The 20,801-nt window shown below is 38.1% G+C and overlaps 2 protein-coding genes across 3 annotated transcripts in view; one reads left to right on the top strand and one right to left on the bottom strand.

The window, feature by feature from the left end:
- Positions 1 to 4,460: 4,460 nt before the first annotated feature.
- Positions 4,461 to 8,655, bottom strand: LOC132356911 (cytochrome c oxidase subunit 7B, mitochondrial). The gene is made up of 3 exons (XM_059910132.1): positions 8,517 to 8,655; positions 5,947 to 6,071; positions 4,461 to 4,651 (listed from the first exon to the last, which is right to left on the bottom strand). Exons 1-3 carry the CDS (start codon positions 8,554 to 8,556, stop codon positions 4,574 to 4,576), a joined length of 243 nt encoding a protein of 80 aa, XP_059766115.1. The 5' UTR covers positions 8,557 to 8,655; the 3' UTR covers positions 4,461 to 4,573.
- A 5,231-nt stretch (positions 8,656 to 13,886) lies between these two features.
- The window catches only part of MAGT1 (magnesium transporter 1), a 50,080-nt gene continuing 43,165 nt past the window's right edge, over positions 13,887 to 20,801 (top strand). The window contains exon 1 of one of the 2 annotated variants that reach the window (XM_059911020.1): positions 13,887 to 14,065. In XM_059911020.1, coding sequence (XP_059767003.1) covers positions 13,964 to 14,065 — 102 coding nt within the window. In that variant the 5' untranslated portion in view covers positions 13,887 to 13,963. The remainder of the gene's footprint in view (positions 14,066 to 20,801) is intronic. The other variant, XM_059911021.1, reaches the window with a different exon arrangement.

Raw genomic sequence — 20,801 nt, 5'->3', positions numbered from 1 at the left:
CTAAGGAGGTGAAATACCGTGTACACTGAAAACTACAAGACACTGATGAAAGAAATTGAAGATACAAATAAATGGAAAGCTATCCCCCCCAAAATAATGATCTCAAATTTTTTTTTAATTCATGCTTTTAAATTCATAATCTTTATGTATGAGTGTATTTGAGTTGGGGCAGGGATCTCACCTCACACTACCTTCACATCGCCATTTAAAGCTCTCAAATACTTCCCCATTTATTTATTCATTTGCCCATGATCTTAAAAACTTACAGGATTCCAAGGATGGAAAGAATATTAAAGTATCTATCACCCTGAGTTTAGACAGAATTGAGATGCCTAAAATGTAGCAATACAATGCAATAAATAAGCAGTACAGAAAGCATTTCAGAAAAAAATGTATTTTTTATTCCTGTTCCAATTTGTCATTTTAAAAAGCAACAAAATCCTAGAATTTTTAAAACTGTAAACATTAACAGTAAGAGGGAGGGGCTCCATCTCACTAATTTTGAAGTAAGATGTGGTCTTTTCATACTTCCTTTCATTAAATATCTGTCGTAAGATGTAGGGGGAAAATAATCATAGGATTATTTATATTTTCAACTGGAACCATTTCAACCCAGTTACCATAAAGAGTATCAAGTCAAATACCGTTGCAGAACTCAGTAAGCAAAGTGCAAATATTGTAAAACTGTAAAAGGCTTAGAAAAGTGGCACACAGTATGTGTATTTATATGTTTAATAATTTTCATCCTACCTGTTTGAAATCCCTAATAAGCCTTGACAGGCAACACTTAAAATTGCCCATAGATTTAAATTTTAGGCCTACAATTAAGTATTTCAGAAAGAATTATTCTTTGCCCCTTTACACCCATCCACATAAAAATTCACTTCGGGGGCTTCCCTGGTGGCGCAGTGGTTGAGAGTCTGCCTGCTAATGCAGGGGACACGGGTTCGAGCCCTGGGCTGGGAGGATCCCACATGCCGTGGAGCAACTGGGCCCATGAGCCACAATTACTGAGCCTGCGCGTCTGGAGCCGGTGCTCCGCAACAAGAGAGGCCGCGATAGTGAGAGGCCCGCGCACCGCGATTAAGAGTGGCCCCCGCTTGCCGCAACTGGAGAAAGCCCTCGCACAGAGACGCAGACCCAACAGAGCCAAAAATAAATTAAAAAAAAAATTCACTTCAGGACTCCTTACCTTCCTGGACATTCAACTGTAGTTGTCAATCAATGTGCATAGCCTTAACTATTAAGATATAAATTCAGCCCCAAATTTAAAATCTTAACTCACATCACATGAAATTAAGATGGGTTTAAGTGGGCTTCCAATTATTAGCAAGTTGGTTTCTAACTTCAACATTAACACTGTGTTAAGCTTTCAAAGAAATTCACTGAAAGGCAGAAACCAGAAATAAAGTTTTATCAGAAGAGTATCAAATCTACTAGGCTCTCTAGTTTTTAGGTAAAGTTTATCATTATGAGCAGCAAGATCCTCTAAATTCTTAGTCACTGGGCCTTTCCCTCACTTTAAAACACTTCAGGGTGAGAGGGTGGCATTAACATACATACACTACCAAATGTAAAATAGCTAGCTAGGGGGAAGCAGCCGCATCACACAGGAGATCAGCTCGGTGGGATAGGGAGGGTGGGAGGGAGATCCAAGAGGGAGGAGATATGGGGATATATGTATACATATAGCTGATTCACTTTGCTGTACAGCAGAAACTAACACAACAATGTAAAGCAATTATACTCCAATAAATACGTAAAAAAAAAAAAAAAGAAAACACTTCAGGGACCTCCCTGGTGGTGGAGTGGATAAGACTGAGCTCCCAATGGAGGAGGCCTGGGTTCAATCCCTGGTCAGGGAACTAGATCCCACATGCATGCTGCAACTAAGAGTTCGCATGCCACAACTAAGGAGCCCGTGTGCTGCAACTAAGGAGCCCACCGGCCACAACTAAGGAGCCTGTGAGCCACAACTAACTAGCCCGCCTGCCACAACTAAGACCCGGTGCAACCAAATAAATAAATAAATATTTTTAAAAAAACAGAACCTGGATAATTAAAAAAAACACTTCGTATCTCTAAATGAATCATCCCTAATCTCCCGTATCAATGCATGAGCATACCAACACTTTTTAAATTACTACTATATTAAACTGAGCTTTCAAATAGAAGGGAATATCTTCAAGAAGTACATCAGGTTTCCTGGCATTGAGCAGATAGTAGGTACCCCCCAAATGCTTATTAATATCACCAATAAAGTTAATAGTCAGGAGGGTGAGAACACAACATCTGTGCCTCTACAACTACCATGATACCTAGTTCTAAGTAAGTTTAATGAATTTAAAAGAACAGAACACATGCACTAAAATAGTTTGAGTCAAATAAGAATGGCACTTACGACATTCACCCTTTTTAAAAAATACTTCATAACTCCCCCAATAAATAACATTTGAAGGATTGGCAATGCTTCTAAATTAAGTCACTTATCTAAATTCTTCAAACATACAGATTTTTACAGGGAAACTAATTTGACAACCTTCACACAGGATGAAAACTTTGAGTACACTAAGCAAACTGCAAGGTCAGAATATTGTGATGACACAAAATAACTTCAACTTAAACCACAGCTTCATTTCTGGTAGTGGCTGTGGTAGCTTTATAACTACTCATCAGGACAAGATTAATCATAAAACTAAGTTTTGTAAGTATTTTCAAAGATGCCGACTACCACCACCAGATTTTATCACACAAGGCAACACGTATGCTGACAAAGAGACATTTTAAAATGTCATACTAGGACTTCCCTGGCGGAGCAGTGGTTACGAATCCGCCTGCCAACGCAGGGGACACGGGTTCAAGCCCTGGTCCGGGAAGATCCCACATGCCGCGGAGCAACTAAGCCTGTGCGCCACAGCTACTGAGCCTCTGCTCTAGAGCCCGCGAGCCACAACTATTGAGCCCATGTGCCACAACTACTGAAGCCCTCATGCCTAGAGCCTGTGCTCCGCAACAAGAGTAGCCACCGCAATAAGCCCGCACACTGCAACGAAGAGTAGCTCCCGCTCGCCGCAACTAGAGAAAGCCCACGTGCAGCAACAAAGACCCAAAACAGCCCAAAAATAAATTTATTTTTAAAAAAAGTCATAGTATTTATTTTGCCTATCAGAATAGCTGACAATTATTACTTATCTGACAGAAGTGGTATAAATCATACTGAAAATTACCTACAGTCATTAGAAATTCTCAGTGCCAACTCAGGAACAAAAACAGAAGGTTGAAACTTCCTTAAAGACTTGTTTATTTTGCTTAATCATGTTGGAGGGTTACGTGCATTTGAATACTTTAGTCCTCTTTTAACATTCTAAATATGATATAAAGTGTTCAAATTTTACCAAATAGTGTCACTACTATGTAGTTACTAATCTTGCAACCTACTTGTGTTGCAATGACATTCAAATCCTTATTCCTACTTTAAAAAGTCATGAAATTACTGGCTTTGGTACATTAATGAGAAAACAGGACATACTGCCGTAAGAGCAATTCTTCTAGTATTTCACCTATTGAGTAAACATTCTTCAAATGGTTGGTTAAGTATAAATCCTTATCTACATCAGGAAAATTTGGAGATTCCTAAAAGCCACTTACCTGATAACCTACAGTATCAGGTAAGTGAATTTTAGAAATCTCTAATTTAGCCAATATAGATAGGTTACTCAACTGAAATTTCATTTTCTGCTTGAGCACTATTAACAAGCCACTACTTGAGGCTTACTTCAGAGCCTTTGGCCGAGGAAATAAAGAAGCACATGGTGTAGATACTGTGTTTTCTTCAGTTAATATCTTACACATAAAATCCAATGTCATACTGAATTCAGGATAATCCACTAATCCAAAAACTGGTAGAGTTACAGAAAGCCAACAGCAGAGGTCACTAGTAGTTAGATAAGTAAAACATATCCTTTCTTTAATAACCTCATAAACATCTCAAATAAATATGCTGAAAAATATAGAGCTCTAAGATAAATGTACCAAGGGAGCCAAGGAGCTAGCTAGTCTTCAGACATCCTAGGAGTTCATTTGATAGGACCACTCTTCCTATGGGTCTGGTGACACCCTAAGTTCTCTTGGCAGGAGTACAAAGGACTTAATGCAAATTCCAAATACAAACATATATGAGAGGCTGAAAGTAGTAGGTATAACCAAGATATGGACACCAAATTTTAAACTCAAAGATGACCTAAAATAACTCTGTGATCAGTTATTCAGAAACTGTAATTTCAGCCTATCATGAAGTTGACTCCTAGGTGACAGCCAAACTTTCCTTTCACACTACCTAATAGAGAAAAGCTTTTCAAGAAGTTGTACAGTGTTTTGACTTTAATATTAACACAAAGGTTAAATAAATAAAAAGTGATCAAGCTTGGTTTCATTTACAAAAGAAACAAACAAACCTACAATGAGGTTTTCAAATGTACTTTATTTCTTCAATCACGCCATATTTTAATGCTTTTACTTGGCATCAATTATGAGTTGATTTTGAAACAATTCAGTATTAAACCAGCTGGGATGATCACTGTTCTCTCCATTCCTTTGGGGTGACTCTGCCAACAGGGGACAGGTTCCATTCTATTCCAATTTGTGTTGCTGTCTGTAAGAATTAAAATGCTGTCAGTTATATGTTTAAACCAGAGCCCACTCTCCCTTGGAGAGTATTTCCTAAAGTGGCAAAGGTATTCTGCACTATAGGTTAAAAACACACAGAAAGTCACCTGGGATACAGTGCCCTCCAGGTAGGCCAAACCTAATTGCTGTCCTAATTCTCTAGAGCAGTGCTGTTCAGTAGAACTTCCATAGATGAAGGAAATGTTCTATATCTGCACTGTCTAATACAGTTAGCCACTAGTTACATACAGCTATTGAGCAACTAAGATGTAGCTAGTATGACTCAGCAACTAAATTTTAAATTTCATTTAATTAATTCAAACTTGTATATCACATTTCTATACTACATCCTCAAAAACATTGTTGCACTCAACCACAACTACCTAAATACTGCCAAAGAGGACTTTTGTAATATCCCTTCATCAAGTAGCACTTCACTTCCAAAAGTGCCCCCGATCACACATTTGTTCAACATCTGTTTACTCTTCCAATTAAGTACACACACTTATTTTAATAATATATCTGATTTCAGGAAGGTCAAAACAAGAATGAAAAAGGCCTATTAATAAAGTCTTTGATTATTAAGGCAAGGGTTGTTTCATATCTTTTAAAATCAGCTTATATATTTATTATAACTTCAAGACTCCTACTTTTAACCAGCAAGTACAGTGACTGGTAAGTAGATTGGTAAATGAAGATGTAAAAAACTAAAATATTAAAAGCAGGTCACTTTATATGTCATCCATCAGAAATGCTGTCCTCAGTTCTGAGGGTAGGATATAGAAGAAAGGTTGATTAAGCAAAGAAAGGTGACCAAGATGGTGAAAACCCTGGAAATCATATAACAAAAAAATGATCAACAGAACTAAGAATGTTTAATATGAAAGAGAAGATCCAGCAGACATGATAGGAATCTTCTAATATCTAACAGCTGATACATGGAAATGTGATCAGAATTTCTGTATTGCAATGAAATGATGGGTAAAATATGAAGGAGGCAGATTTTAACTCAACATAAGATCTTTTCAACCAGCTACACAATATGGAAAAGACTGCCTTTTGATCCACTAAGCAACTTGTTATTGGAAATGTTAAGAACAGATGATGGATGAATGCTCAATGTTGAGGAAGAAATTCCTGCACTAGGTGGGTAATTACGTTAGAAAATCTCTAAAGCCCCTCCTAACTAGAAATGTATACTGTGTGAAAACATTTTGAATACATGAGATAAATGGGAATAAAAAACATCTAAAACAGAGGTTATCAATCAACAGTACTTACATATGCCCATACAGCAACACAGAAAGTGGCTCCACTAGCTAATACAGCATTACCATATTTGTCATGGAAATCAGGTGTCCGCTTCTGGTGGCTCTGCCTTGACATTGTTTGCGGAATGCTTCGAACTTAAAGGGGGGAAAAAAAAGAATACAGGAGCATATCTATCAATTATCAGGAAAAGAGAACATGTGTAATTGATATTGCCACTCAAAAAAGCCAAGGAAGTTAACTCTACAGTATTATGCAGTATAATAAAATGTTAAAACATATTGCAGCTAAAAGCAAAGTAGCATACTTTGAAATGCTTCACAAATAAGATTGACAGATGGATAAATATGTGATATAACAAATACAGCAAAATGTTAGTTGTAGAATCTATGTGGTGGGTATGTGGGTATTCATTATACAATTCTTCCAACTTTTCGATGTCTGGAACTTTTCACAATAAAATGTTGAGGGGAAAAACCAAGAAAAAGTGATGTCAGTAACATCCACGACAAATTGGTATTTGTATAACCTCTGAACTTAGCTCCTACTTCATTAATTTGAGTATTTATGACTTTGATTTTCCCTAAAGTTTACTCAGCAGTGCTCAACAACTTACAACATAAAGGGGTAAATAAACTCAAAATGATTAAAGCACGCTAAATGTTTATGACCTTAAAATTACCCCAAAACCTCCAAAAACTAGAGTAATCTTGATTTTTTTAAAAAGTGACTAATGAATATAGCACCATGCTAAAAGAAATGGGGTATATGGAAATGTGTAAGACACAGACCCTGTTCTTGGGTAACTTCCACTCTAGGGGAGGCTATTAGATACAAAGACACAAACCATTATAATACAAGGAAGCAGAATGTTAGCTAAGCACTTTGAATCGCAGGTAGGATTTGGTTATGTAGGCACGGGAAAGGCGAATCTGAAAAAAGCAGAGACAAAAACCCAGTGTACTAGAAAACAAATTACGTTTGAAGGACAAGGTATATAAATTAGTAACAGGAGGTAAAACTAGAAAGGTTCATGGAGGGCCACTTTTTTGGTAGAGGTAAAAGTTGCTGAGCAGAATGACAACATGAAAACTTTGCTATTACTGCTATTTTAGTAGAAAGAATTTTCAAACTGCCTCTGGAGGTACTTGGGGGGCTTGGGAAAGAGCCAAGACTGGAAAATGCATATTTCCAGCTGCTTTTTTCTTCCTCTCCAATCTAAGTAGCAGGTCCTTATTGTTTTAGAGCCTCAAAAGGTATGTAATGAAAAACGTATTAAAGAAACAGCAATGTTGCCCATTCACTAGCACTTATGAATATAATGGGTTATGTGATACAATAGGTTATTTCAGCATAGTTATTTGACCATTTAATGGTTTCTTCGCTTAAGTGCCTTAGTTTTTTTTCACCTTTAGTCACACTTGGGATGAGCAAATTTACAAACATTTCCCAATATAATCTGCTCTAGAGCAGTTAAAAAGTGAGCATGTGAATTCCACATTGAAAATAACAACCCCCAAACCCCTTTCCTGAGGTACAAGGCCCTACCTGCTCAAAAAGCAAAGAAAATAAGATTACCAAGCAAGCAATTCTGGAACACCTCATGACCTCAACACTCAGGTCACCCAAGTGGATTTCTTTAGACCTCTTCTCTGTGACAAGAAATGGTTCAGTTACCACCTATTGGTAATCTCATATAATCCTCAACAACTCTACGAGGTAGGTATTATTTACTAAGCCCCTATTTTACAAAGGAGGAAAATGAAGTTGAGAGAGGTTAAATCATTTGCGCAAAGTGAAAGAGATAATAGACGTGGCTTTTGGAATATGAAAAACCAATCAGGCAACTATTTTTTGGTTATTGTCAAAGGTGCTTGAGTGTTTAGAACACAATCTAGTAATACTTCTAATGACTCCATAAACAGAAAATAAAAAGATGGCTAAAGAAGCTAAATGGTAGTTGTTTAAGGTCACTTTCATTGTAAAACTGCTCACGTTACTCAAGGTCACCTTCAGTGCAAATCAAGTACGGAAATGACTTTTATCTCTCCAATCTAGTGCATTCTCAGTACATAATGCTGGTCTCAAAATTTCCCCGTACCCGCTTAACTTTTAGGTAAGAAAAAAATGACCACAATTATTTAGTTAATAATCCACAAATAACATAAAAGCTGCAGTGCTACCATTTAGGTTGTCTCCCTGCAATGAAACCAAGAATTGGAGAAGAGGCTCTTCCATTTGCGGGTAAACGTATCCCCAAAGCTAAAATTTACGGAATTACTTAAGGAACAGGAAGTGTTCACCAAGTGTCTCCCTTGAAATTGTAGGCTACCGAATAATATAAAAAAAAAGCAGAGCTGGGTTATGACTCCAGAAACAGAAAGAGAGCTGGGAACCCAAACAGAAACGCTGAGCGATTAGGCTAATGCTAAGGACATTTTCCCAATTACTTGGGGTGAGGTGGGAGACCGAGCATTTAGAATAATAATGTCGAGATGCACATGGAAGGAAGGGGCACAAAAGACCACGAGGACAAATGGATAAAGGCAGTTAGAAAAGATCTGCTCACAATTTTTGCTCACCTCCGAGACGACTTAGTGCGTTTTTGGCCAAGGGAAACATCGTGAAGCTGAAGACAGAACGGCGGCAACTGCAGTTGCTGACTTCTTGCAATTTCACCTCTAGTACCCTTGCAAAGAGCCCTGAGAAACAAAATGGCTTCCTGCTGAGCTCTTTAAAGAGATTTGATGAATCTCGCGAGACCTGTAAAAAACCTATAGAATTTGTCCTCTTTACAGCACGGAAGGATAAAAGCCTTGTGGGAAACGAAGTTTTACACTTTGTAAATGACATAGCTGGATATTTACGGAACAATGAGAGGATCCCTGGCCTCGAAGCCAGGTTTAGGGCTCTATAGAGGAGAGCTGAGACATTGATCTCAGACTGAGACATCAAAGGCACCAACTTCAAGATAGTGTTTTAGAGGCTTGAGCTTGTTATCTCGCTCCACACTAGCAGTACTTTCTGTTCCCTCCAAACTTCCTTCATTTCTTTAATTTTTTTCCTATTACTACCTACTAATTCGTTTAACTTTTAATTTTGAAATGATTTCAAGTTATGAGGAAACTTGCAAGAACAGTAAAAAGAATTCTTAATATGTAGATAAATATGTGATAAAGCAAATTTAACAAATTGTTGATTGTAGAATCTTGGCGGTGTGTGTTCAGAGTACAATTCTTTCACTTTGTCTGTATATTTGGATATTTTCATAATAAAATATTGGGGGAGGGAGAATTCCTGTACACCCATTACCAAGGTACACCACTTGGTAATATTTTGCCACATGTTTTCTTTGTGTGTGTGATTAAATACATGTACATAAAAGATGTATATATAAATGCATCTCTTTTTTTCTGAACCATTTAAGAATAACTTGCATACGTCATGTGCTTTTTTTTTAAACATCTTTATTGAAGTATAATTGCTTTACAATGGTGTGTTAGTTTCTGCTTTATAACAAAGTGAATCAGTTATACATATACATATGTTCCCATATCTCTTCCCTCTTGCGTCTCCCTCCCTCCCACCCTCCCTATCCCACCCCTCTAGGTGGTCACAAAGCACGGAGCTGATCTCCCTGTGCTATGCGACTGCTTCCTACTAGCTATCGGTTTTACATTTGGTAGTGTATATATGTCCATGCCACTCTCTCACTTTGTCACAGCTTACCCTTCCCCTCCCCATATCCTCAAGTCCATTCTCTAGTAGGTCTGTGTCTTTATTCCCGTCTTGCCCCTAGGTTCTTCATGACCTTTTCTTTTTTTCCTTAGATTCCATATATATGTGTTAGCATACGGTATTTGTTTTTCTCTTTCAGACTTACTTCACTCTGTATGACAGACTCTAGGTCCATCCACCTCATTACAAATAAGTTATGTCTTTAGTCTCCTATAAAATCGAACAGTTCCTCGGCCTTTCTTTGTCTTTCATGGCACTAATTTTTTTCTTACTAAGGTAAACTTTATACTCTCAAGCTTACATATGAAGGAAGTGAGGTGCAGAATCAAGATTAGGCAATTGTAAGTGACAACTGGTAACGGACCTTCTGACTCCACAGGTCTGTGCTCTGTAATATATTTGAAGAGTACAGGCCAGTTATTTTGTAAAAGTTCCCTCAAATTTTGTGTGCTTGATGTTTTCTCGTAATTAGATTCAGTTAATGCACTTCTGACAGGAATACTACATGACAGATGTGTCTTCTTAGGGCATCTTATCAGGAAGCCTATAATATTAGCTTGTCCCATTATTGATAATGCCAACTTTAATCATTTGGTCAAAAGGGTGACCTCCAAGTTCCTATAGTTATAAAGTTACTGTTTTTCCCTTTGTCATTAATAAGTAACATGAGGAATACATTCAGACTATGTATATATCCTGTTCTTTATCAAACTTCCACCCACTAGTTTTTGTATCCATTGATGATTTTTGCCTAAAAGAATTATTAGTATGAAAGTTGCAAAATGGTGATTTTCTAACTCTGCCATTCCTTCCATATTTAATACTGAGTGTTCTACTATAAAGAGGAGCTTTATCTTCTCCCTATTTATTTGTTCATTATCAGTGTGGATCCATGGATTCCATAGGTTATAATCCATTGCTATCATGATTTATTTTAATGCTCAATAGTCTCAGATGTGGTCAGTAGGATTCCCTTCAAGCTGGCTTATATGTCTTTTTTTGACGTCGCCAACATTTTTTTTGAGTACATCTTTATTTTCTGACACAAGGCTCATCTTGTACTTTCCCTGCCCCAGCACTGGAATCAACCATTTTCCTAAGGAGCCCTAATTTCTTTCAGGGATGGCATTTAGCAACCCAGATTTGGCACTAGGTTTGCTCATTGATATTGGAGTGTCATTGCTCCTAGTCCTTCATGTGAATAGAGCTAGGAATATATATCATGAATGATAAATTTATACAAATACTTCCAATTCCAGTCCAACCCCCAAAAGTTCTTTTTTACTTTCCCTCATTTCATATTTGTATCTCCCTTCTTACACAGTGAGAATCCTGGCTCTCAACATGAGTGTTTTTACATATTACATTATACACAATACATTTTCAGAATTGCTTTGCTCATATCACCATGAAAAACAAATCTACCTAGTAGAGTTTAAGATTTGCTTGTAGTTCTGTTTTCTTCTTTAGACTAATGGTACGTAATCAAGGTAGTGTGTTCATAAATTTTTCAGATTAGTTATTTTTTTTTAGTGTGGTTGTTTTTCATTTGAAATAGAGTTGTGCTCCCTTTTTTTGGTTTGTATTCAATTTCAGTTTTTTAACCCATTCTTACTGATGTGATTTTTAAATGTTTAACTTGTTTTTTAAATTGTGGTAAAGTATACATAACATAAAATTTACCATTTTAACCATTTTAAAGTGTATAGTTCAGTGGTATTAAGTACATTCACATTGTTGTACAACTATCACCACCATCCATCTCCAGAACTTTTTTCGTCTTACAAAACCACATGATTTGCTTTTATATTTTATTTTAAAAATATTAACATTATTCCAAAAGTCAAAACTATACAACTTGGTGTACTTAGAGAAGTGTCATTCCCTCTCATAACTTTTCTACTCCATTTCCTCCACCTCCTGTAGGTAACCAATTTCATTAGTTTCTGATTTAAGCTTTCTGTGTTTCCTTTTGCAAAATGGGCAAACGTATATATTTTCTTATTTCCTCTTCTATTTTACACAAATGTAGCATAATATGTATGTACTTTTGCACTTGGTTTTTTCACTTTAACAATAGATCTTGAAAATCCATATCATTTACAGAGCTCTTCCTCATTCCTTTTCTTTACAGCTGTGAAATACTCCATGGTATTTATGTACCATAGTATATTCAATCATTCTCCTATATTTGAACATTTAGGTGGTTTTGAGAATATTTCAATTACAAATAGTGCTGAAATGAATAAGTTTGTGAGCGTATACTTTCTTATTATTGGAGTAGATTCCTAGAAGTGGGATTGCTGAATCAAAGGATAAATGCATTAGATATTAAGTTATCCTCCATTTTTCATTCCCACCAGCAATGTATGAGGGTGCCTGTTTCCCCACAGACTCAATGACATCATGTATTGAATTTTTGCCAAAATGATAGGTGAGATTTTTGTGTACTTAAAAAACTTACCTCAATTTTTTATTTGTTAAATTTACATGCAGTAAAATTCACTCTTTTTTAGTGTAGTCTTCTGAGTTTTGACAAATGCAAACAGTGTGTAACCACCCCAATAATTAAGGAGAGAAAGGCTGTATCCTCACAAAATATCTCCTTGTGTGGCCCCTTTGTAGTCAGTCCCTCTCCTCACCTCCAGCCCCTGATAGTCACTGATCTGTTCTCTACCCTTCTAGAATGTCATATAAATGGAATCATATGGCATGTCTCAGTGTATTTTAAAAAAATTTTTCTTACTATGAGTGTCTGTAAACGTTTTAATTTTTTACATATCTCTAGATCACATCTCTTCAGAACCAGCTATTTTCCCTTCCATACCCATCTCTTTGTCTCTCCAACTTAATGAAATTATTTTCTTCTCTGTGTGTTTCCCAGCAGGGCCTAAAAGAATGGTCATATGATATTCCACAGCATCAAAATAAATCCAAATTACATGCAATTGGTTTTGTTGGTGTTTTTCCTCTTGAGTATATTATTCTTCTCTATTATCCCAGTTTTACAATCCACAATGATAAACAGAACCGGGACAAATAAGTGGAAAGTTCTGCTATGTAGGATTTTTATTATTTATTAGATAAGGGAATTGGATATTTAAGAAAACCGATTATGACACAAAAACTTTAAAAAGACAGAAGTGCTTTCTTACAACCTTAGTGTTGCGTCCATCCCTCAAACAAAAGAATGACAAGTAAAAAGAAACATTTGCTCTCTATAACAGAAATTTAAGTCCTTGTTGGTGCCTACCTAATAAACCTAAAGGTTTGCCATGAATAAACACTTTAGAATGTAACTTTTGATGTCCGCTGTGTTCAGCACATGTGCCACAGTTCCTGGGACACACAAGGTATTCAACAAGCTCTTGTTCATTCACTTTTAAAAATATCCCTCAGTAACATTGTTTTTGCTTTCCTGCTTTTACTTTTTTTTTTTTTTTTTGGCTGTGTTGGGTCTTCCTTGCTGTGTGCGGGCTTTCGCTAGTTGCGGTGAGCCGGGGCTGCTCTTCGCTGCGGTGCGCGGGCTTCTCATTGTCCTGGCTTCTCTTGTTGCAGGGCACGGGCTCTAAGTGCGCAGGCTTCAGTAGTTGTGGCATGTGGGCTCAGTAGCTGTGGCTTGCGGGCTCTAGAGCTCAGGCTCAGTACTTGTGGCACACGGGCTTAGTTGCTCCACGGCATGTGGGATCTTCCCCGGCCAGGGCTCGAACCCGTGTTCCCTGCATTGGCAGGCGGTTTCTTAACCACTGTGCCACCAGGGAAGCCCGAACTTTCTTTTTTTTTTTAATTTGAAATACTTTGGAGGCCAAATAAGGGACTTGGATAGCTCCTATCAATCACGTGGCTAGGTCCAATTTTTCTAGAATATTACACGAAAGAGGTGTTCAAAGAGTTCTAAAGAGTCTCCAGGAAAAAGTTTCTGTTGTAACAACCTTAAGCCATCTTGGACGCTGAAAGCCCGCAATGCTTCACAACTGCGCACGCGTATTTGAAGGGCCGCTAAGCCCGCCATCTTTACGTTTAATGAAAGGGGCGGCCCCTCATCCTTAGCGGACCAATGTAAAACCTCCAGATTGTCATTTTTCTATTGGCTAACAGAGACCAATTAGAAGTGAACCGTCTTTTAGCGGGCGTCTGGCTGTACAGCGCCCTGACGTAATGTGAGGGGACTACGGGCAGGGCTGAGCTGGACCAATGAGGAGGCGCGAGGGGGCTGGTTTGACTGTTCTCACGCCCAACCCTCAGCCCCAGCCCCAGGAAAGTTTCCCTTCTAGGAAGGAGAGAAGCGAACATGGCAGCGCGTTGGTGGCTTTGGTGTGTCTCTGCGACCGTGGCGGTGGCACTGCTGCTCGTTTACGGGGTTCCCTCAGCCTGTGCCCAGAGAAAGAAGGAGGTGAGGACGCTGTTTCCAGCAACACGGGCTTCTCCCAACGAGTGGGGCTTGAGAGGGTCTGTTTTGTCCTTCCCGATCCCTTTTCCCCGCCGATTCTGTATCTTTGGTGGCTCCAATTCCGCCGTTTGGGGAATTGTGGGGTTCGCGAGAGAAGAAACTGTAATAACCTTGTCTTCTGGGATTGTAGAGTCTGAGAGTGGGGTGGGGTAGGTGACAAGCTGGCTTCTATAGGCCTGTGGGTGTACATAGCTACGAGTTTTGACACTTCTTTGAGTATGGGCCCCATCAGGTGGTGGCGGGAAGTTCGACTTTAGATCCAAGGGGTAGATTATCTGAGTCTTTCTTCTGTCAGTAGATGTAACTCCCTTTTAGACGTGTGAGAACTATATATTTTGTAGCATTTTCACTTGAGGAATGAGAGGAGTAAACAGAAGAGCGGAGCTATGCCAAATTTATTTCATTGTCCAAATAATTGATTCAAAGCAAGTTACCAGAGTGAAGCTCTTAAACCATTTTCAATGATTTACCAAATATCAAGCGCGCCAGGCGCTGTTGTGAGGAGTTTAGTGTATATAAGTGAACAAAACTAAGATTCCTCCTCGTGGAATTTACTGACTTCGGCAAGTGGAGGAGATACAGTATTCTTTACTCACCATTAAGCAATCCAAGCTGAGGAATTTTAACATTGTTGTTTTGAAACATGTGTAGAGCCGTATGCTCTTAGAGCTTTACAGATTACTAGCAATTCTTTATGCTCTCTAATTTTGTAAATGAGGAAACCCAAGTCCTAAATTTACACAGTTAACTCTTGCAGAACAAGGACTGAAATCCTAGGTCAGTCAGTCTTATGCTATTTCCTGTACATTCTGTGCCTCCTTCTAGTACACAATACCTGTACAGGCACTTTTAAAATGCCATTTAAACATCTCCGATGCTTGTCAACTTGAGCTGAATTTAAGAGAACCTACCTTCTCTGTTTTTGAATATGTGTACTATTCCATAAGAAAAAAATAAGCTAGCATATTAAAACGAGTTACTTAATAGATTGGCAAAAAGTAAAATTAAAAATATACAATTTTCAAAGTAATGATGAAATGAGCAGGCTCATACACTGGAACTAGAAATCTATGTGCTTTTTTAGGAGGGTTCCAAGCCATTTTTACGTGGAAAACAAGATGTAGAGCAATACATAGTTTTATATTCTAGAGGCCTTTTATGTTAAAATATATATATGTGTATGTATATATAGAGAGAAACCTTTGTAAGGATATACAACAGTGGATATCTCTGGGTAGTTGGGATTGTTCATTAGGGGAACACTGTAACTTTTTACCTTATATGTTGGTATTGTCTAAATTTCTACAACCACCACTTACTGTTTTTTAATAAAACGTGAAAAATGTTAAAAACTAGTATTTCTACCAATTAAATTATTTATTCATTTAACCTCTCACTAAACTAGAAGCAGAAGAGCCTAGCAGGGGATAGATTACTTTCAAAAGGAATCAGCAATGAATTATGTACTTTATTTTTTATTTTTATCTTTTAAACATCTTTATTGGAGTATAATTGCTTTACAATGGTGTGTTAGTTTCTGCTTTATAACAAAGTGAATCAGTTATACATATACATATGTCCCCATATCTCTTCCCTCTTGCATCTCCCTCCCTCCCACCCTCCCTATCCCACCCCTCTAGGTGGTCACAAAGCACCGAGCTGACCTCCCTGTGCTATGTGGCTGTTTCCCACTAGCTATCTATTTTACGTTTGATAGTGTATATATGTCCATGCCACCCTCTCACTTTGTCCCAGCTTACCCTTCCCCCTCCCTGTGTCCTCAAGTCCATTCTCTAGGAGGTCTGTGTCTTTGTTCCCGTCTTGCCCCTAGGTTCTTCATGACCTTTTTTTTTTTTTTTAGATTCTATATATATGTGTTAGTATACAGTATTTGTTTTTCTCTTTCTGACTTACTTCACTCTGTATGACAGACGGTAGGTCCAGCCACCTCACTACAAATAACTCAATTTCGTTTCGTTTTATGGCTGAGTAATATTCCATTGTATATATGTGCCACATCTTCTTTATCCATTCATCTGTTGATGGACACTTAGGTTGCTTCCATGTCCTGGCTATGGTAAATAGCGCTGCAGTGAACTTTGTGGTATATGTCTCTTTCTGAATTATGATTTTCTCAGGGTATATGCCCAGTAGTGGGATTGCTGGGTCATATGGTAGTTCTATTTTTAGTTTTTTAAGGAACCTCCATACTGTTCTGCACAGTGGCTGTATCAATTTACATTCCCACCAACAGTGCAAGAGGGTTCCCTTTTCTCCACACCCTCTCTAGCAATTATTGTTTGTAGATTTTTTGATGATGGCCATTCTGACCAGTGTGAGATGATATCTCATTGTAGTTTTGATTTGTATTTCTCTAATGATTAATGATGTTTTATGTACTTTAAAATTGTTAACATGGTGGATTTTATGTTACGTGAATTTTATCTCAATAAAAAATTTTTTTTAAGGAATCAGATTCTAACTCCCTTCCCATCATGCCACTGTTCAAGACCCTTATCACTCTTGCAAATCTCTTGCCGTAAGTGCCTAACTGGTCATCCTTGAACTCATCCTTCATAGTGTTGCCAGAGATGCTAAGGTAAAAAACTGAAAACCGAAAATTTAAAATAACCTATTTTGCAAAGTATAAAAGGACTTCTGTAGTCTGTCCCTGGTCTGCGTTTTCCAGGCTCATCTCAATTCAAGCTCCTCCCTCTACTGGCCGCATGGCTTGTGGGATCTTAGTTCTCCCACCAGGGATTGAACCCTTGCCCCGGCAGTGAGAGTGCCGAGTCCTAACCACTGGACTGCCAGGGAATTCCTGCCTTGATCTTTCTATACTCTCTTGCAAGTATCTATACTTGCTGGAGTATCTCCCTTCTTCTCCCTCACCCCACTCCTTATTCACCTGAGGGTTCCTGCTCTTCAAGTCTTAGCTCAAACATTACCTTCCTTCTCAACTAAGGTTTTCCTGGTTCCCCCAGCTGAATTGAGATGAATTCAGCACACTGTATTGTCATTGTTTATATACCAGTCTTTCCCATTAGACTGTGAGCATCTTGAATACAGACACTTTTGTTTAATTGAGGTATAGTTGATTTACAATATTATATGAGTTTCAAGTGTACAACATGGTGATTCACCATTTTTAAAGATTATACTCCATTTATAGTTATTATAAAATATTGGTTATGAATACAGACACTTTTAAATTATTTTTTTTCACACCTAGCAATATCTGTCAAACATCTAATTAATTAATTAATTAACTGTGTGCATATAAAGTCAGGAATCTGTTCTTTCACTTGCAAGTTTGTTTAGGTTTCACAATCTAAAATTGGATTTTCTCATCAGTAAACAAGGAATAAGTATAGGCTGGTAAAGTTTGTTTCATTTTTATACCTTTCCCCTGTAACTGAGCATGTTTTGGACTTTTTAATAATGAGATTACTGTGATACTACTTAGAGACAGTTTAAAAATATAGGCGTTCTGTTGCAAAACGCTTACTTTTTTTGTCAATTTTTGAAAACATTATTTTAAAAAAATCCCAGGTCTATCCACCATAGTAGATTTGGCTTTAAATGGTAGGATAATGTATGATCTTATAATCTAAGTATTCTGTTTAAAAAGACACCTCTCCTGTATAACTGAGTCACTTTGCTGTACAGCAGTAATTAGCACAACATTGTAAATCAACTACACTTAAATTAAAAAAAAATAGAGGGCTTCCCTGGAGGCACAGTGGTTAAGAATCTGCCTGCCAATGCAGGGGACACAGGTTTGAGCCCTGGTCCAGGAAGATCCCACGTGCCGTGGAGCAACTAAGCCCGTGCACCACAACTACTGAGCCTGAGCTCTAGAGCCTGAGAGCCGCAACTACGGAGCCTGCGTGCCTAGAGCCCGTGCTCTACAACAAGAGAAACCACCAAAATGAGAAGCCCAAGCACCACAACGGAGAGTAGCCCCTGCTCGCCACAACTAGAGAAAGCCTGTGTGCAGCAATGAAGACCCAATGCAGCCAAAAATAAATAAATTTATTAAAAAAAATAGAGAACAACAAAAAAAGACACCTCTCCTAAATGAATATAATTAAAAATCACTCAAGTTCTTCATAGTTGTCTGTTGTTAAATGGAATGCTACCCTACTTATCGGATTACTTACACTCGTAACAGTGTTTTCACTGGGACATTGACTTATTCTCTAATATTTATTCAATGCCTTCTACATGTCATGCACTATGGTTTACATGCATTATCTCTAATCCTCACAATAACCCTGCAGAGTATTAGCCCTTTTTGAAAGGTGAGGAAACTGACACTGAGCAAGAGAGACGTTGGGGGTTTGCTTAAAGAAGCACAGCTGTAGAGGCTGAGCTGGGATTCTACCCCTTGTCTGACTCCAAAGCGTATGCTCTCTGCTAGGCCACAAAGGCTTATTTTTCAGTGACTTATTTTATTTTTATGGTGAATTATTTCCCCCTCTGGTAGAAAGAAAGTTGCTTATTCTTGCAACTGGTGTCATTTTAGGGAGGCAGCATGATAAAAATGAAAAAGCATGGTCTTTGACAAAATTATCCATATTTCAAGACTTCCCTGGTGGTCCAGTGGGTAAGACTCTGAGCTCCCAATGGAGGGGGCCTGAGTTCGATCCCTGGTCGGGGAACTAGATCCCGCATGCATGCCACAACTAAGAGTCCGCATGCCACAACTAAAGATCCCACATGATGCAAGGAAGATCCTGCATGCTGCAACTAAGACACAGTGCAGCGAAAATAAATAAATAAATAAATAAATATTTAAAAAAAAATAATTGACAATTCTTCACTTGTAAAAAACTATCCATATTTCTTGATCTACTTCTGGGAATCTATAATAGAAAAATAATATGGAATATGGAAAAGAGTGTCTTTTTTTTTCTTTTTTTTGGCCACACTGCGTGGCTTGTGGGATCTTAGTTCCCCGACCAGGGATCGAACCTGGGCCCTGTGAGTGAAAGCCATGAGTCCAAACCACCAGACTGCCAGGGAATTCCCTGGAAAAGAGTGAATGCACAAAGCATACTGAAACATTAAAAAATGGTCTTAATAATGCTAGGGTGGCAGATAGTTTTCCTCCCGTTTTCTCAGTTTTCAAAAAATTGTGTAAAATTTTAAAGATCATGTATGTTAATGCAACCCAAGTGATCTTTAGCAAGTTACTCTGAGTCTCATTTTCCTTATCAGTAGAATGGGAAGATGCCTATTTTTTTTTTGTATTGTGAGAATTAAAGGAGATGAGGGCTGTAAAGTGCCTAATGCAGTACCTGGTATGTAGAAGACATTAGATGAATATTATTGATAGAAAATAAGATTGTGTTCCTCTGCAGTATAAAATATTTTTCAATTGATCTTTTTGTATTGTTTTCATGAAGATTATTCAGAAAATAAAATTATCTGCATATTTTGACAAGGCAGGCAATTATTGGAAAAACTTCTGTATTCTTTGACATTGCTTTGAGAAGTGATGCATGAAAGTATCACATGCACAAAACCCCAGCAATTACTTAGAAAATACCTTATTACCAAGAACCAAAGGCTCAGTAGCATTGCAAAACAAACAAATTGAGACATACTCCAAAAATAAACATCAAGGAGAGGGGACAGTGGTATATTTTAGCCCTGTCCAAGAAGTACGTGAACTGAGAATGGAGCAGATAGCATTTAAGGATTACAAATACTCTCTTCTCTGTTCACTGTCTTTCTCCTTCAGTCATTATCTGCCAATTATGTTTCCAGGTCTGTTCAGTCTCACTTGTAATTTAAGGATGGAGTTGAAAATTTATTCCTTAACCAGGAATATTTTAAACTAACATTTGTAGGCTAGTGGATTATTAAGGAAGCTAAAAATATCAAGAATTTTTATGAATAAACCCTGATGGTCTAGAACACAGATATAATGAAATAAGTTTTGGGGGAAAGGGAGGTGCATTTTAGAGGAATTCAGACTGGTGATGCTTAACTTTATTACTTCTGAAATTCAAAAGTAATCTTAATGGCAGCATCAGAATTTAGCTTTAAATTATAGTGGATTCCTATATGCCAGGGGTCCCCAACCCCCGGGCCACAGACTGGTACCGGTCCGTGGCCTGTTAGGAACCGGGACTCACAGCAGGGGCTGAGCGGCAGGCGGCCGGGCGGGCGAGCGTCAGATCAGCGGGGGCATTAGATTCTCATAGGAGTGCGAACCCTACTGTGAACCGCGCATGCAAGGGATCTAGGTTGTGCACTCCTTATGAGAATCTAATGCCTGATGATCTGAGGTGGAGCTGAGGCGTCGATGCTCTACAAATACAGATTATCATTAGCAGAGAGGTTTGACTGTACAGAGACCATAATAAATCAATTGCTTGCAAACTCATATCAAAACCCTATCAGTGAGTGGCAAGGGAAAACAAGCTCAGGGCTCCCACTGATTCTGCATTATGGTGAGCTGTATAATTATTTCATTATATATTGCAATGTAATAATAATAGAAATAAAGTGCACAATAAATGTAATGCACTTAAATCATCCCGAAACCATCCCCCCGCCCCCCCGTCCATGGAAAAACTATCTTCCATGAAACCAGTCCCCGGTGCCGAAAAGGTTGGGGACCACTGCTATATGCTCTCTTTGCTGAGTGATATTTAGTGATAATAGG

Source organism: Balaenoptera ricei, chromosome X (assembly GCF_028023285.1).
Source record: "Balaenoptera ricei isolate mBalRic1 chromosome X, mBalRic1.hap2, whole genome shotgun sequence".
In the NCBI taxonomy this organism is placed as follows: Eukaryota; Metazoa; Chordata; class Mammalia; order Artiodactyla; family Balaenopteridae; genus Balaenoptera; species Balaenoptera ricei.
This window is presented reverse-complemented; position numbering and strand designations above follow the sequence as displayed.

What these genes read in the sequence shown, in the direction of transcription:
- LOC132356911 (XM_059910132.1), bottom strand. Translation starts at nt 8,556, where the DNA reads ATGTTTCCCTTGGCCAAAAACGCACTAAGTCGTCTCGGAG. An exon ending in CGCACTAAGTCGTCTCGGAG is followed by an intron (nt 6,072 to 8,516) that starts GTGAGCAAAAAT and finishes CCCCCCTTTAAG; the next exon opens with TTCGAAGCATTCCGCAAACA. An exon ending in GTGTTGCTGTATGGGCATAT is followed by an intron (nt 4,652 to 5,946) that starts GTAAGTACTGTT and finishes TAATTCTTACAG; the next exon opens with ACAGCAACACAAATTGGAAT.